The sequence below is a fragment of the Poecilia latipinna genome, unplaced genomic scaffold, assembly GCF_001443285.1.
Source record: "Poecilia latipinna isolate Pla-1442-1.1 unplaced genomic scaffold, P_latipinna-1.0 Scaffold2241, whole genome shotgun sequence".
In the NCBI taxonomy this organism is placed as follows: Eukaryota; Metazoa; Chordata; class Actinopteri; order Cyprinodontiformes; family Poeciliidae; genus Poecilia; species Poecilia latipinna.
In genome coordinates this window covers 1-14,140 of record NW_015114857.1, presented here as the reverse complement: position 1 = coordinate 14,140, position 14,140 = coordinate 1, and the positions used below count along the sequence as shown (strand labels likewise).

The following is a 14,140-nucleotide window of genomic DNA, read 5'->3' as shown; positions in this document are numbered from 1 at the left end:
ATTTAAAAAAACCCCAAAAAAAAAAAAAAAAAAAAAAAAAAAAAGACAGGCAAAAATCACATTCAATAGGTAATCATTTATAACATATTTAATAAGTAAAGTAAATGCAAATTCTAAATTCTACTGTCCAAAATTACAATGTTGATAAAAGTACTCCCACGAGCGATTTTGGTTAATTCCACCCTTCAGTATAATACACTGGAGTCACTTTGGTGCACAGAAGTGACTCCAGTGGACAGGAGACCTCGAGTGCACCTTCTGAGGTTAAATTTAAACTACACACTTTTCCACTTTCCTACTTTGCTGCTTTCAGCTCTTCCGCGGAAAGACATCCAGCATGAGAACATAAAGCCACAATGTAATTGAGGCTGGTGTGCAGGACGAGCAATCTGAAATGTGTCTCCGCAAGTTGTCTAGCGTGTTCAAGTTGTGATAAAAGATCTCTAGTTTATATTTGTCTTTGAGGTGAAAGCTTGATTTGATGTTTACCTACCTTTTCTCCTTTCAGGCCATCTCTCCCAGGCACCCCCGGCTCCCCTGGTAAGCCCTGTAAATAGTGCCAAAAAGAGACACATCTATCACCAGGCCTTCATCTCTCCACACACATTTATCTCCTCCTCCTCACTGCTTCAGCGGGCAGCTGTGCTCCAACAAAACTTCCCCTGGCCAGGATTTATGAAATGCCTCTTTCCCTCCCTGGTTTTGAATAAAGACAGATGCTCATTACCGAAGCAGGTGCAGAGAACAGATTGGGCTGCTGCCTCCGTCGCTGGCATAAAGCGCTTAGATTTGCCTCTTTCCACTACTTAATTCTTAAATTTGATTACTGGTCGTCTATGTAAAATAAAATAAAATACTAATCTGGACTTTTTTTCTTCTGACCTGTTCTCGATCTGTGCCTGTTCAGGTTGATCTGTGTATCTCTCTCTTTTGCCTTGACAGGATGAGTTAGCAGAGTAAAGGATATGGCAAGGTGACAGATAAGGCACTGGGGGAAAAGAAAAGCTTGACATTAAGTGCTGCTGTTTAGTGCCAGACTACTTACAGAATCGCCTGGGAGTCCAGGGAGCCCAGTGGATCCAGGTAGACCTTGTTTTCCCTGGTAAAGTAGAAAGCGAAAAACAACACTTTAGGCTATCTTTTGCATTTAACTATATACTATCTGGCCCAGCATTCATGGCCCGGCTCAGTTGAGAAAATCCCTAATCAGAAGAGTTACATTGTTGGTCTGGCAAGTGGGAGTTTCTACGTTTTATTTAATGTTAAATATCATTTTGCAGAGTGTGATGTGACAGATCCTTCTCACGTGGAATTTGCAAAACTAATGAGAGGTTCAAATCCAGACAAGTGAATTCCATGCATAGCCTGCATGTTTTCTGTGAGATGCATCCTTGGGTTTCCTCTGGGTACTCTGGTTTCCTGCCACAGTCCAAAACCATGTGTTTTTTTTTTTTTGTGGAGATAGAGTCACAGTCCTGAGTAGTATTAAGCTAGTTTGATGTAACTTAGTGTTTTTGGAAAGTTTTCACTTTTTTGAACAATTCCTTAAACTAATAGTTTGAAAAATGTGTGTTTGTATTCAGCCCCCCTAAAATACTGCAGAATTAACTTGTGCTGGAATAATAGCTGAAACAAACTCCAGTCCTCAAAAGCCAGTGTCCTGCAACTTTTTAGATCTCTCTCTGCTTCAGCACACCTGGCCAGATTGAGAGAGTCTGTGAACAAACGTTTACAAATTTGCCGTTGGGTTAAGTTCTAGACTTGGACTGGTCCATTATGGCACATTATAACACACCTTCTCCCACATATTTTATGTGTCCCCTCCAAGGCTTCCATCAAAGTCCGAGATTGACTTCTTATGACTTTTTATTGTTTCTGAAATGGCTTTCTTCTTGCCATTCTTTCATAAATGATGACCGTGTCTCAGTATGTGTGCAACTGAGGCTGACTCTTTTTATATTTAGAGGGATTGAAGAGACATCTGAAGTATCCAAAAAGCTTTGCATATTGTTCTATGTACAAACACAGCTTTAAACTACTACAAACTTGAACGGTGTGTTCCTTGATTTTCACGATGCTGTTTGTTAACTAATGCTCTCTATCAAACCCTTGGATCCTTTACAAAACAGCTGGATTTAAGGACTATCCTATGTGATCTGTCATATGAAATCCCAAATGTCTCAAAGTTGTTGGCTGTGAGATGACATTTCCTCAAAGTTTCATGGGGTGTTGAAATGTTTTTGCAAGGCATTGCTTTCATGAAGACATTTTCCCTAGACAAAACCACTCCTCAAAGAAATGTAACAATTATTCACACAAAACATAAAAATTAAAACCACCTGCGTGTCATAGTGAAATCGTAGATCCAAGGCTTACCTCCAATCCTTGATCTCCCTTCAGTCCCGGAGGTCCCATGCTTCCCTAGTTACATTACCACAAAGCAGGAATAAGAGGGAAAAGGGAAAAAGGAACATTTGAAAAGAAAAAAAACAAACATATTGGTATTTGTGCTTTGTTGTTAGAAATCGTGTGTTTATTTGTGACTCCTTTTTGAATCAAAAAGTATTAGAACTTTTTGTACACATAGACATTATTTCTTAAACCTTTTGGAAGACATATCAGCACTTTGCTTGAAGAGGAAATGAATGACACGGCTGATGACAGCTCAAAAACATTCTTCATGGTCTCATCTGAGAACTTGTGTCAAAGGAAGAGTTTTCTCCAAAGAAAAAAAAAACAAACAGACTTTTAACAGTCTATAAACCTAAAGTACTATAACCTTCTGGTACAGTTACTCAAACCCTGAGAAAGACTACAATGGTTCTTTACAGATATGAAGGTCTTTTGAGCCTTATTTTGTTGGCAGTGGATATTGATGTTCAGAATTTAGTGCCAGAGTGAAGTCCTCAATAAGTCACCTTTAGGCCCGGCAGTCCTTGAGCTCCTTTCTCGCCCTGCAGACAGGTAAAGAAACGGGAAGGCGTCCTTTGTCAGCACAGGCACAAACAACACAGTGAAGCAACTCATTCGTCTTGCTGATGATGGTGAGCTTTAAAAAGACTCCATGAGGACTTTCAAGATGTAAGTTTTTGTGTTACAGCTATTAGTGGCAAGAAAAAAAAAAAGAGTGAAGTCTCTGTAGAGCATGAATAAAATCAAAAGTAGTTTTTTTTTTCTTGCTTTATAACCTTTAACCTAATTTTAATCAAACAGACAAATGTTCACCATACTGCAGAACATCTTCCGTCTTTTGCGCACTATATAAAATGTAATATAGCATAGAACATTGTCACCCTTCAGGAGAAAGCTCATCTATGTGCATCTTCACAAGTTCTCATCTTGTGAAGAGGAGAATTGTCATATTTGGGAAATTTGCACAATCCTGAGTCCTGGATCCTTCCTTATGCTCCCGTCTGTTTTAACTCTCACACAAATTTTCTATTGGATTTAGTTCTGGGGACTGAGACGGCCGCCAAAAAAGTTAGATTTTATCTCTGGTGAACTATTTCTGAGGCTGTTTTATAGCCTCGGATAATATGTATATATATATATATATATATATATATATATATATATATATATATATATATATATATATATATATATATATATATATATTTTATGTCATACCCTGTTTAAAGACTACATACCAACCCAGCTTTTACCATATGCTTTTTTATCAAGACCTATCAGATTTCTATTTAAGATTGTCTGTATTTTACATGCAAAAAAGCTCAAACATCATCTTATCTGACCAAAACAAATAATTCTGATTGAGGTCCATGCATATTTAGAAAACAAATGGATATCTCCGGGACTGCAGGACAATTTTTTTTTTTTTTTTCTGGCATTTTTCTCCATCAACCAGGTGGCATGTTGATAATCTAATGGTTGTCATGGAGACAAAATAACCTCAAGACCACCTCCCTTCTTTCCTGCAGTCCCCTAATAGTGAGCTTTGAACATTGTTGTACTTGTTTTTCCATCCTGCTCATTGTGAATGAAAGCAAAATAAAAAAAAAAATAAAAAAATATGGGTTCTTTCTCTGCCTCATGGCCAGCATCTGAAAGAAATGGGCCTCTGTGTCATGTCATGTTTATACCCCGGGGGAATAAAAACGTGTCCATTACAAATTAGATGTTTCTGCAATGTCTCATCGGCTTAAAAAAATAAAGTAGCACATTGGAAAAAAATATTTTAGTGGCAACAAATGCTCTATAGTTGTTTTTTGGTAAAACCAATAAGTTTCTTAAGACTTCGTTACCAGGAGTGTTAATAGTGTAAATGCAACCTAATCCTCTCTGCCAATACTAGACAGGTTATTTTGTCACCGACTCTTTTTCAGTTTAGTGAAGTCTGAAGAAAGAAGTAATATGCTGGAGAACCATACAGGCATTTCTTTTTCATGGTGGTCAGCAGCGTGGTCACATACTTTTCAATGTGATTGTGCTGATTAGTCTGGCACTAATCATTCCATCAACTTCACTCCCAAATCCTGGAGGTAGCCCCAAGTCATGTGTTGGGCATCTTGGATGATAGGATTTGGTCTCAAAAGTCCCCTTTTCACTGACCAGCCTGGTTTTAAAGTTGGGTCCGGAGTTTTTCAATTAGCACTTCTACCCTGATCCTACCTGGCTTCCTGGAACCCTGAGAGCCGTGATCCCAATCGGCTGACCAGTCAGGGCTGGTTTGAAGTCAGCTGTTTATTGGTGCATTGGGGCGGATCTCTCATGAGTGTTTTGGGCTTTCTTGATGTCTGTCATCTGGCATCATAAGATTCATGGCATAATCCATTTTGACCTGCAAGTTTTTAAATGATAACATGGCAACAAGGAACGAAAGAGTTCCTTCCTGAGAGGACGGCCTTGGTAACTTCAACAAGAATTTAATTGATATGATGCCCACTTTTGAGGCGGCTGTAAGTACTGTGTTAGAAATACACAGTTTTGATACATCACGGTTTACAAATTTAGTTGGTGTTAAAGTAAATGAGATGTCTCGTTGCAACACCATCAATTTGATTGTGTTTGCAATGTCCTCAGTGACTTCTTTAGGATGCAGAATACGTTGTAATAATTTGACTAAATCAAACTCTTAACTCTAAAAATGTTATGCTTTTGTTGTTTGGGCTTAGCAAACAAATTCCTGCTGTAATTCCTGTTTAATTCAATTTCACAGGAATGACACCAACAGTATGTCAGGTAAGTGGCTTTATTTTTGCAGCAGACCAGTATAAATAAGGTCTTCTTCTTTATTCCCCAACCACATCTCTTTAGCTTTGTTCACCTCTGGACTGCTACCAATTTTCCTGTTCTATAAAAACGTTTGCTCTACCCTGTTTTTTTCTTTTTCTGTTGCTTCATGGTGTTCCTGTGTGGCCTTGATCATCTGAACTCTCTGGTCTTCTTCTGCCCTTTTTCTTTAACACCTTTTTGTTATGTTTGCCTCTCTGTGTCAGTGATTTTTTCGACCACTGACAGATTACAAAGGTACGGTTTTGGGTTGTCTGGGTATTAGGTTCAGCGCGTCTAGGTCTAAACTTTACACAGAAATTGTGATTCCCCCTTTTTAGTGTTCTTTTTTATATGAACACTAAATGAATCGAGCATCAATCTGTGTGCTCGATTCTTGCCTTTGTCTGCCTCCGTTTTGAAGGTGACGTTTTCAGAGTAATGCATTTGACACCCATGCAGCTATTTGATCAAAAAAGAAACTGGTGTGTGTTCTTTGTTTTTCTTTTGCGAACCTCTCTTATGAAAAACATTTATTAACTGGCAGTGAGGTTAATTTGTGTTTTCTTTAAAACATTTTTTTTTCTAAATTTTCTTGTGTGTTACATTTGATCTTGCTTCTTATTTCAGCATCCTCTATATCATTTTCTCTATCACATCAGAAGCTCTTGATTCCTAACTTCCTATCAGCTCTGAGCCACACATGACATTTTCCGTACTTTAACAATAATTCCCTATCAAACACAGCGCTTATATAAACCTACTCCAGTTGAAGTTCAGATGGGGCCCTTTAATATTGTTTATTTCAGAATGCGGTCACACATAAAAACCCTCAAGATAAAAAAAAATGAACTACTGCCTAAATATTTATGATGTGGATTATATGGAGATGCCTTTTGATGTCTGGTCAAAAGCTGCATCAGAGGCTTTTATAATTTGCTGGCCTGAAGTGGATGCATCTACAATTCCTGGATCCAAACAATAACTCCAAGCCGCTTTATTCTGCGATTTACTTTGTGCTTTTCGATTGAGCACAAGGGTGCAATAAAACCTTCCGTCTGACCAGCAGGTGATCAATTGTTATTTCACAATCAAATATCAGTGACACTTCTGTTGACATTACATAAGGAATGTAAAGTATTATTCATGCCGTGGTGTAGGATGCAGTGCTTGAAAATCATAGTTGAATCACAGTGCAGCTTTCTTCTGCAAGCATAGTTACCTCATCTCCCTTCTCACCCTTCTGGACTCTTTCATCCTTGAAAAACAAGAGAAAACACACCTCATCAAAAAATCTAACTGGGTAATGTATTTGGTGCAGCTTCAACAGAGAACATGAGACAATAAGAAGGCGTATGCAAACACACAGAACATGTATTGCATACACATTTGCTTACAGTTCCAGAGAGCTGTCTTAACCCATGAGCTGTCATCACCTACAAGTAATAAAAGACACAATGTTCTGGAAATGAAATGGTCTTCAAAAGTCTGGCAGTTACTGTCGATAAGCAGTGAGCAGGTCTACATAAACACGGGAAACGACTCTCTGGAGCCAACTCACTGATTCAGAGTTTAATTAGAAAGTCTAACATTTATAATTAAACCACTTGCTCGTATTTTTTTTTTTTATCATTACCTATGATAATGTCACATATAGCAGTTATTTTGTAACAAAATATTACTGGTATTGTTGGTTGAAATATGGCACACACCTTGTTTATGTTACAGCTGAACAATCCAAACAATTTGTCAAAAAAGAAAACAAAATGACGTTGCAATAAATGGCACAATATTGCCATTGATAGCCATATGTACCCCAACTCTGAGCAAGAATGGCTACTTCAGACTTTGCAAGACAATATAGATTGTAGAATATACATTGATCCATACGTTGGTGACATCTTGATGCTTTCATTAGATGTACATTTTGTGAAGCTTTTATTGTCTTTTTTAAGATACTTTATTTTCCATCTGTACGGTTCCGATTTTCCTGATTAAAGTGTGCCTTTGAGCCCTATCTGATCATTTCTCTGATTACAAGCTCTATGAACTTGACATGAATGGCTCTCTTTAGCAACGGCGTTCCAGGCAAGTGCTGATTCCCGGTGGCATAATCAGTCAGTCTTTACCTGCTGTTAGAAAACAAAGAGGCCACTTTGTCCTCAGATATGTAACAAAGTCTGATTGCCATTAGTATTTAACAAAATTTCTTTAAAAGCTTTTTTTTTTTTTTTTTGCAAGAACAGGGCTGTTCTGCAAAGGACCATTTCCTTCTAACATAAATTGGCATAACAGATTTGGCTTCACAGATAATAAAACACCAGTGTTCAGAGGTGGAGCAGTAAAAAGAGGACTGTTTTCTCCCTTAAAGGGCATTGCTTGATGTGATGGCCGTGCATGCCTGTGAGTCGACTTCCCCTCCTTGTCACTAATAAACAGAGGCACGGAAGTTTTATGAAGGGAGGGTAATGATGTGAACCCTTGCTTCTGCTGCGTAAGGGAAATCAATGCGTAACTGCCAAAATTATCTGCCGTGGGAAGAAGCAGAGCACAGACAGAGACCGGTATACTAAAATATTCAAACAGACTCATTTATCAAGTGACTAATGCCTCCCTCTCCACTGCACATCTATAGAGGCAAACACCTCACTAAACAACAATGTTCATATGCTCAACCCTTTCATTTATAGCCAGGCAAAAACTACTAACTAAACCCCTGTTGCTTTATAAAGCCTTTCAAACCCCCTCCCCTCCTCTCCCGTTAAACGAACTGCCTTTCCTTTGGTAAGATCTAAACCAGTGAAACCAAAAGAGAGCAAGCGATATTTCTTCGATCTATAATTAACATGTCTCATTTCCATATGAATTGCTCGTTAACAAGCAGGGGAAAATGAGAATATGAATGAGAGCGATCAAACTTTGTTTCCAAGCTCTTGTCCAAGGCCTTCAGTGGGTTCAATATACAGCTGTTCTTCAGAACAAAAACCATTAGCAGACAGTCATCAAAATGCCAAAGCCCTCACTTTGAGAAACAAAGGCTTCAAGAACATGTTTTTATTTGACCATTTAAAGCATTTTTTTCCAACTGGTTTTTGTGATATTATTGCCACCTTGCACATCCTAACTGTTTCCTCCCACGAAATTTTGCTTTTACTTTTAAATATCTAAGAAAATAGTTCTACTACTCAGCCACTTTGTGTTTCCTTTAGCACTTGCCAGAGCTTCACGTTGACATAAGTTTCTTCTAAAAAAAAAAAAAAAAAGTGTCCCTACTTTTTAACTAAAAGCTCCACTTACCCAAACCACATCATTTTCTATAATTTATAATTATTAACATAAAAAAACAATCTGTGCCCAGTGACCCTAATTTATTCACACTATGAAGCCTTTTGAGTATCAAGAAGGAGATTAAGCCATCATCTGGAGCTAGCGTTTCTTTTTTTTTTTTTTTTACTTCAACGATTCTCTGCAATCAGCAAAGATCTTTCACAGGGCGCTTGCTGGAAATGTGAAAATAATTACTTAAAAGTAACAAAGAAGCTTTTTCTCGGTTTAATTGAACCCAAAAAAAGCTCATCTGCCACAGAAAGAAAAGGTTTTCCATATCTGAAGCTCTTATGTACTCTTTTCTGCTGCTCATACACAGCACACAAAGCAAATCAAAACATAACTTCAGACAGTAAGTCCGCAGCATCTTCAAGAGGGAGGAAATTGTTTACACAGTCGCATGGTAGCATGTTGGGGGTGTGACAGCAGAGGTAAACACTGTTATGCCTGTTGATTCCTTCTGCTTTGTCTCGAGATGGTATCAGGTCAACACTCGCTGATGCAGAGATGTTTTGGTCTGTTCTCACGCTGGTGAGAGGTTAGGCAATGTATCACTCTTACAATAAAAGGTAAGTAAAATAGAAAATAGAAAAAAATAAATAAATAAAAAGCTGTTGTGGAGCTTGATCACAAAATTGTACTTACAGAACCAGGAGGACCAGGAGGACCAACATCACCCTGATGATAACAAGAGAAACAAATTGCCTGTTACATCCTACAAGCATTACAAACAATACACGTGTGTAACTCTGCTTTCCAGATCTTTTGAAACAACACGGGAGATTTTACGCCCTTTTACACCCCCAAACCTTTTCTGGATTTATTAACCAGTGTTTTGAAGTTCTTGTAATTTTTTTTTTTTTTTTTTAGAATCTTGAAAGAAAGGTTACAGTTCTTAGGTCATGTTATTTTTTGCAATGGATTTACGGGGAGCTCCAGGGAACATTAAAGAGTTCTTAATTGTGACACTTGCTGGAGGGAGCCTCTAAATTCACAATTTACATCTCGGAAATGTTCTCCCTCCACAAAACTAAAAAGCACCACATTTGTACTCTGTGCCATACTGAACAATTAACAAGCATGCGGGGAGCACATGCTGTGGTTTACCAAGTATACAAACTGCTGTTAAACTCTTAATTTTGATCGCAAATGGGGGCTTTTTATGTCTTTAAATCCCCATCAGTGTGAAGATATAAGACATGCCGATATTCTGAGACAATATGTAAATCCTGAAATCCTAAGGGTTGTTCAGTAAACCAGTCAATTATTTAATTTGAAGCATTGCTTCAGGAGCCTGTCATTATTCCTTTGATTAAGACTGAAATGCTGTTGTGTACTAGACTGCTTAGACTGTAAATCATTTAAAAGAGACGACTAAAAACAGCAAGTTTCTCTTTCATTCCTTGAGTGCCAATCTACATAAAAAATCTTTTTTTTTTCTTTGCACCACCAGCAGAACTATTCACAGCTTGCTTTTAATGAAACTGTGAAATATACATAACCTCTTCAATGCCACAAGACATAGTGGTGGTGGGTGATATATTCAAGTTACATGCTGGTAATCAAAAGCAATGGCAGAAGACAGTAAAATAGCAGCTTGGGACCAACAAGACAGAGAAAAGTCTGCTTTGAGGACAGAAAAAGTTGCACAAATTCAGCAGATTATGCAAAGTGGTCGGGATTGAAGTTCATGACATCACAACTCGTTTTTGCCTTTTTAGTGGTTCAGGCAACTTTCATTTTGGGCTCGACATGAAACCAAGAAACTGACTGTTGACAGGAGCCAACTAATTTCATTTAACCAGCCCTGACTGTTCGATCAAAAGCTTAAAATCCAATCTCTTTTCTTTCTTCTTTTGATCAGGAAAGGTGCCTTACGTAAGTCTCACAGGTCGCACTGGAAGTTATACAGAGTGAAAAAGACTCAATTGACTATTTTCTAAATCAATAAAGTAAATAAAGCTGAAGTCAGACATCTATGGAGGCATGTTGACTGTTTATTCAGACTGAAACAACAAGGTGTTAAACTTCAGCAAATAACAGGGAGTGGAACAAAGTTTCTCTGTTGTATCCTTTTGACTATAATCACGGAGGATGCTACATTAGCTCATGCTAAGGTAAGGATATGCAAGTCTACAAGGAATATAAAAAGTGATTTGTTTATAACTAACATGGAATTGACAAACTTTTAACTAATATAAAATGATTAAAAAATGATAAAATGTAAAGTCAATGAATTTTGAAATAGAAAACTCCTCTCAGGATGCTCTCTCTTTCTCTCTCTCTGTCTCTCTCCCTCACACACGCAAAGACATATTTGCTACTGATATAAACAATGAATGATTAACCACAAAAAAGCTGCTTAAGGCTTCTTCATATCAATGATTTATAGTAATAAATGAAGACTTTTTCTCACAATTATCAAGTTGGGCATCCGTATTTGTTGAGAAGTGATTTTGTAGAACAACATATATATCTTATGACATGGTACATATTAGCTTTTTAGGTATCCAAAAAAGGTTAGTAAACTGCAAGCAATGTTGTAAAAGAATGAATAAGATATGATGTTTTTTTGTGTGTGTTTTATTTTGCAAATACCTTTCTATTTATAACTTGGAGGATGTCATTGCAGTAGTACAATTCCAGCAACAGAGAAAGCTCTGTTTGGACTGATTATGAGAAATCATTAGTTTACTATAAACATTTCATTCTTACCACAGTACAATTCATAATCCAAAATGAAGAAAAGTTCTTTTTTATTGTTATTTCTAGTTCTTAAAAAGAAGTTGGCATCAGCAGGTCAGACAATTGCAAAATCTCTCTGGTACATCTCTATTTTTGGCCACCACACTTGGCTTAGGAGGTTTACGGTTAAACCCTGCTGAACTATTCATGAGAAAAATCTAAAAATGAAACTTGAGTTTTTGCAGCAGCCTAAACAAAGTTTTCTGCAGAAGCTTTGTTTGATTACAACCATCCATCACTGCAGTTGTATGCAGAACATTACATTACTCAATGCAGAAACTGTACAAGGTTCATTTTCTGGTTATGATTTTTAACAAAGTCTTGTACGGGACATGATGCACAGACAACTTAACCAACTGCATTGGTTCCTTCACTGTTTTTAGCACATAAAAAATTTAATTTTACCATATCTAAAGATTTATCATGACAACTTTGATGAAAAATCTATATCTGGATGTTGCAGCCTTTCGTGCTTTAGAATACCTTAACAATGTAGAACTTGAAATCCAGGATTCACATCCACATCTTTTAAGAATGAACTAGAATTAATTTAGTGAAACAAATTCTTTTAGAAGGACTACATTTTAAAAAATGGGTTAAATTATTAAAGTAGAAGAGAAGACATAAGGGGTCAGTAGTTTAGTTTCAAGCAATTATGTGCAATTATGTGTTGAAAGCATGGCTGCTTTTGGAACAAGTGGAATAGCTAAAAGTAATGACAGGTTTGAAGTAATAAATCTCCTTAGTGAAGATTTTCGAGATTCAACCAAATGCTCTGTCATAAAAGGTAAACTAATGAGTCGCTTTAAATTGTAAGATTATTAATTTCCATAAAATATATTTAATAGTTGCCAGATGAAAACTTGAATTGCAGAAAAGGTGGTTTCTGCAAAAAGAAATAAAAATAGAAAAATAAAATAATTTAAAAAAATAAATCAGTTTCTTGATACATTGTAGTATTTATAACCATACAACTTTCCCCCCACCCCAAATTTTCTAACTTCAACACAACACTACAGAGAGCATAGTCATGTTGCTCATTATAAAGACTGAATATTTCGTAAATACCTTTGTCTTGAAATCGTTCACGCTCAAGCAGATTTAAGGAAGGACATTTGTGAACTGAAATGGTCAAATCTTTCCACAACATCTGAATTGGATTTATTTATTGGCGTTTTATGGAAGCATTTTAATTGTGCCATATAATTTGCGTTTGGGGTCGTTGTTCCTTAGTAATGTGAATTTCCATCCAATTTCTCAAGTTTCTCAGATTTTCCTCTAAAAAATTCCCTGAAGTTAGCCTCATCAATCTTCCTATAAACTCAGACAAGCTTTCCTGTCCATGCTGAGGAAAAGCCAACAAACAGCACGATGATGCCACCACTATGGTGGGGTTGGTGTTTGCAGATTGATGTGTTCTGCCACACACTGTTTTTACAATATAAATTACGCAAAGGGGATTTGGTTTATATTTAATCTTTAGGTGAATTCTGAAGGCAGAAGGGTTTTTATGTTTGGTATATTAAAATAAATAGCCAGGAATACAAATGCATACTTTGGACAGTAAAAGTTACAGAGAAGTTAAAGAGTTAGACTTCCTCAACCAACTTTCTGCATTCAAGTCTTCCTTAAAAATATTTAAAAAAATATTTTTAGATGCTCTCATCAATTAAAAAGAAACTGAGATAAAACAACAACAACAAAAAAAATCAAAGCAAGGTTAAGCAGTTTTTTTTAAACGGTTGTCAGTTTCTTATGGAAAACACAAGTTGTACACAGACAAACAGGAACAAAGCCACCCAACGACACACACCCAGAGATTAGACACAATCTGTCAGCAGTAAGAAAATCACTTAAATCATGCTTACTGGAGCACAAGAGACAAACAAGTAATACACACCTTCAGATTCATTATTTAATGCAATACGATTTCAAAGGCCTTTGAAAGGTATCCAGAGTCCAAGAACATAACTAGCACAAAGGAGACTGAATCAAGGTGTCAGTAAATCTGCTTGAACTTGCCTGCACCCTTTCCGCACCCAAGCACAGTGAGTTTGAGGGAGCATAAACAGAGGGACTCATCATGCTTGACATTTGACATTGAAGTGACTTACTTTTTGTCCTTTCGCGCCGCCAGTCCCCTCGGCACCTGGCTGACCCTGTGGGAGGAGGCCTCGGTTAATGACTCTGTAACACGGCGCCATTGTAAATGTCACGGCAGGGAAATACGTACGGGATCTCCTCTCTCTCCCTTTTCCCCAGGGACGCCACACTCCCCCTTCTCCCTCTGCATGTGAACAGAGCACAGCGCTGACAGTGACTGACAGCAAAAGCGGGGTAAAAAGACAGACAGATTCGAGACTGACGCTAAGGCACGGACTGTTGCTATGAATAAGTAATCAGAAAAACATACAGTCCTGTGTCATCTCATAATCCACAGTGGAGTAAAAAATGAAACCCATTTTACACATATGGCTTCATGAGGCTGTGGTGTTACATGAGTCTTGCAAGATAATGAACATTTTTAAGCTCCTGTTGCACTGCAGTATGTGTCTGTTTTCATAGGAAATCATTTCTTTGTCTGCCAACAGATGGCACTTTAACACAGCCGGTGCAGCGTCCTAAGAGCTTTTTGATTGGATTTCCTCTTCTCCGTTATGTTGAGAAAACTGAAAGAAAAACTTAGAGTAAGACACACGGACTTGAACCGAGGTCCAGGTGGTAATGAACACTCACGAGGCTGAAATCTATATTTTGCGCAACATAAACCCAGGAGAATATCAACATTTCACCTCACAGAATTGAATTTCTTCTCGAGACACTTTTGTCACAAAAA

General features: G+C 37.4%; 1 protein-coding gene across 2 annotated transcripts in view; it reads right to left on the bottom strand.

Moving 5' to 3' along the window:
• LOC106936916 (collagen alpha-1(XIX) chain) overlaps nt 1-13,664 on the bottom strand; it is a 63,551-nt gene extending 49,887 nt beyond the window's left edge. The window contains exons 1-9 of one of the 2 annotated variants that reach the window (XM_015018174.1): nt 13,538-13,664; nt 13,419-13,463; nt 9,205-9,237; nt 6,630-6,668; nt 6,455-6,490; nt 2,919-2,954; nt 2,377-2,421; nt 1,046-1,099; nt 494-547 (exon numbers count right to left, since the gene is read on the bottom strand). In XM_015018174.1, the coding sequence (XP_014873660.1) occupies nt 494-547; nt 1,046-1,099; nt 2,377-2,421; nt 2,919-2,954; nt 6,455-6,490; nt 6,630-6,668; nt 9,205-9,237; nt 13,419-13,463; nt 13,538-13,597 (402 nt within the window). In that variant the 5' untranslated portion in view covers nt 13,598-13,664. The remainder of the gene's footprint in view (nt 1-493; nt 548-1,045; nt 1,100-2,376; nt 2,422-2,918; nt 2,955-6,454; nt 6,491-6,629; nt 6,669-9,204; nt 9,238-13,418; nt 13,464-13,537) is intronic. The other variant, XM_015018175.1, reaches the window with a different exon arrangement.
• Nucleotides 13,665-14,140: the final 476 nt, after the last annotated feature.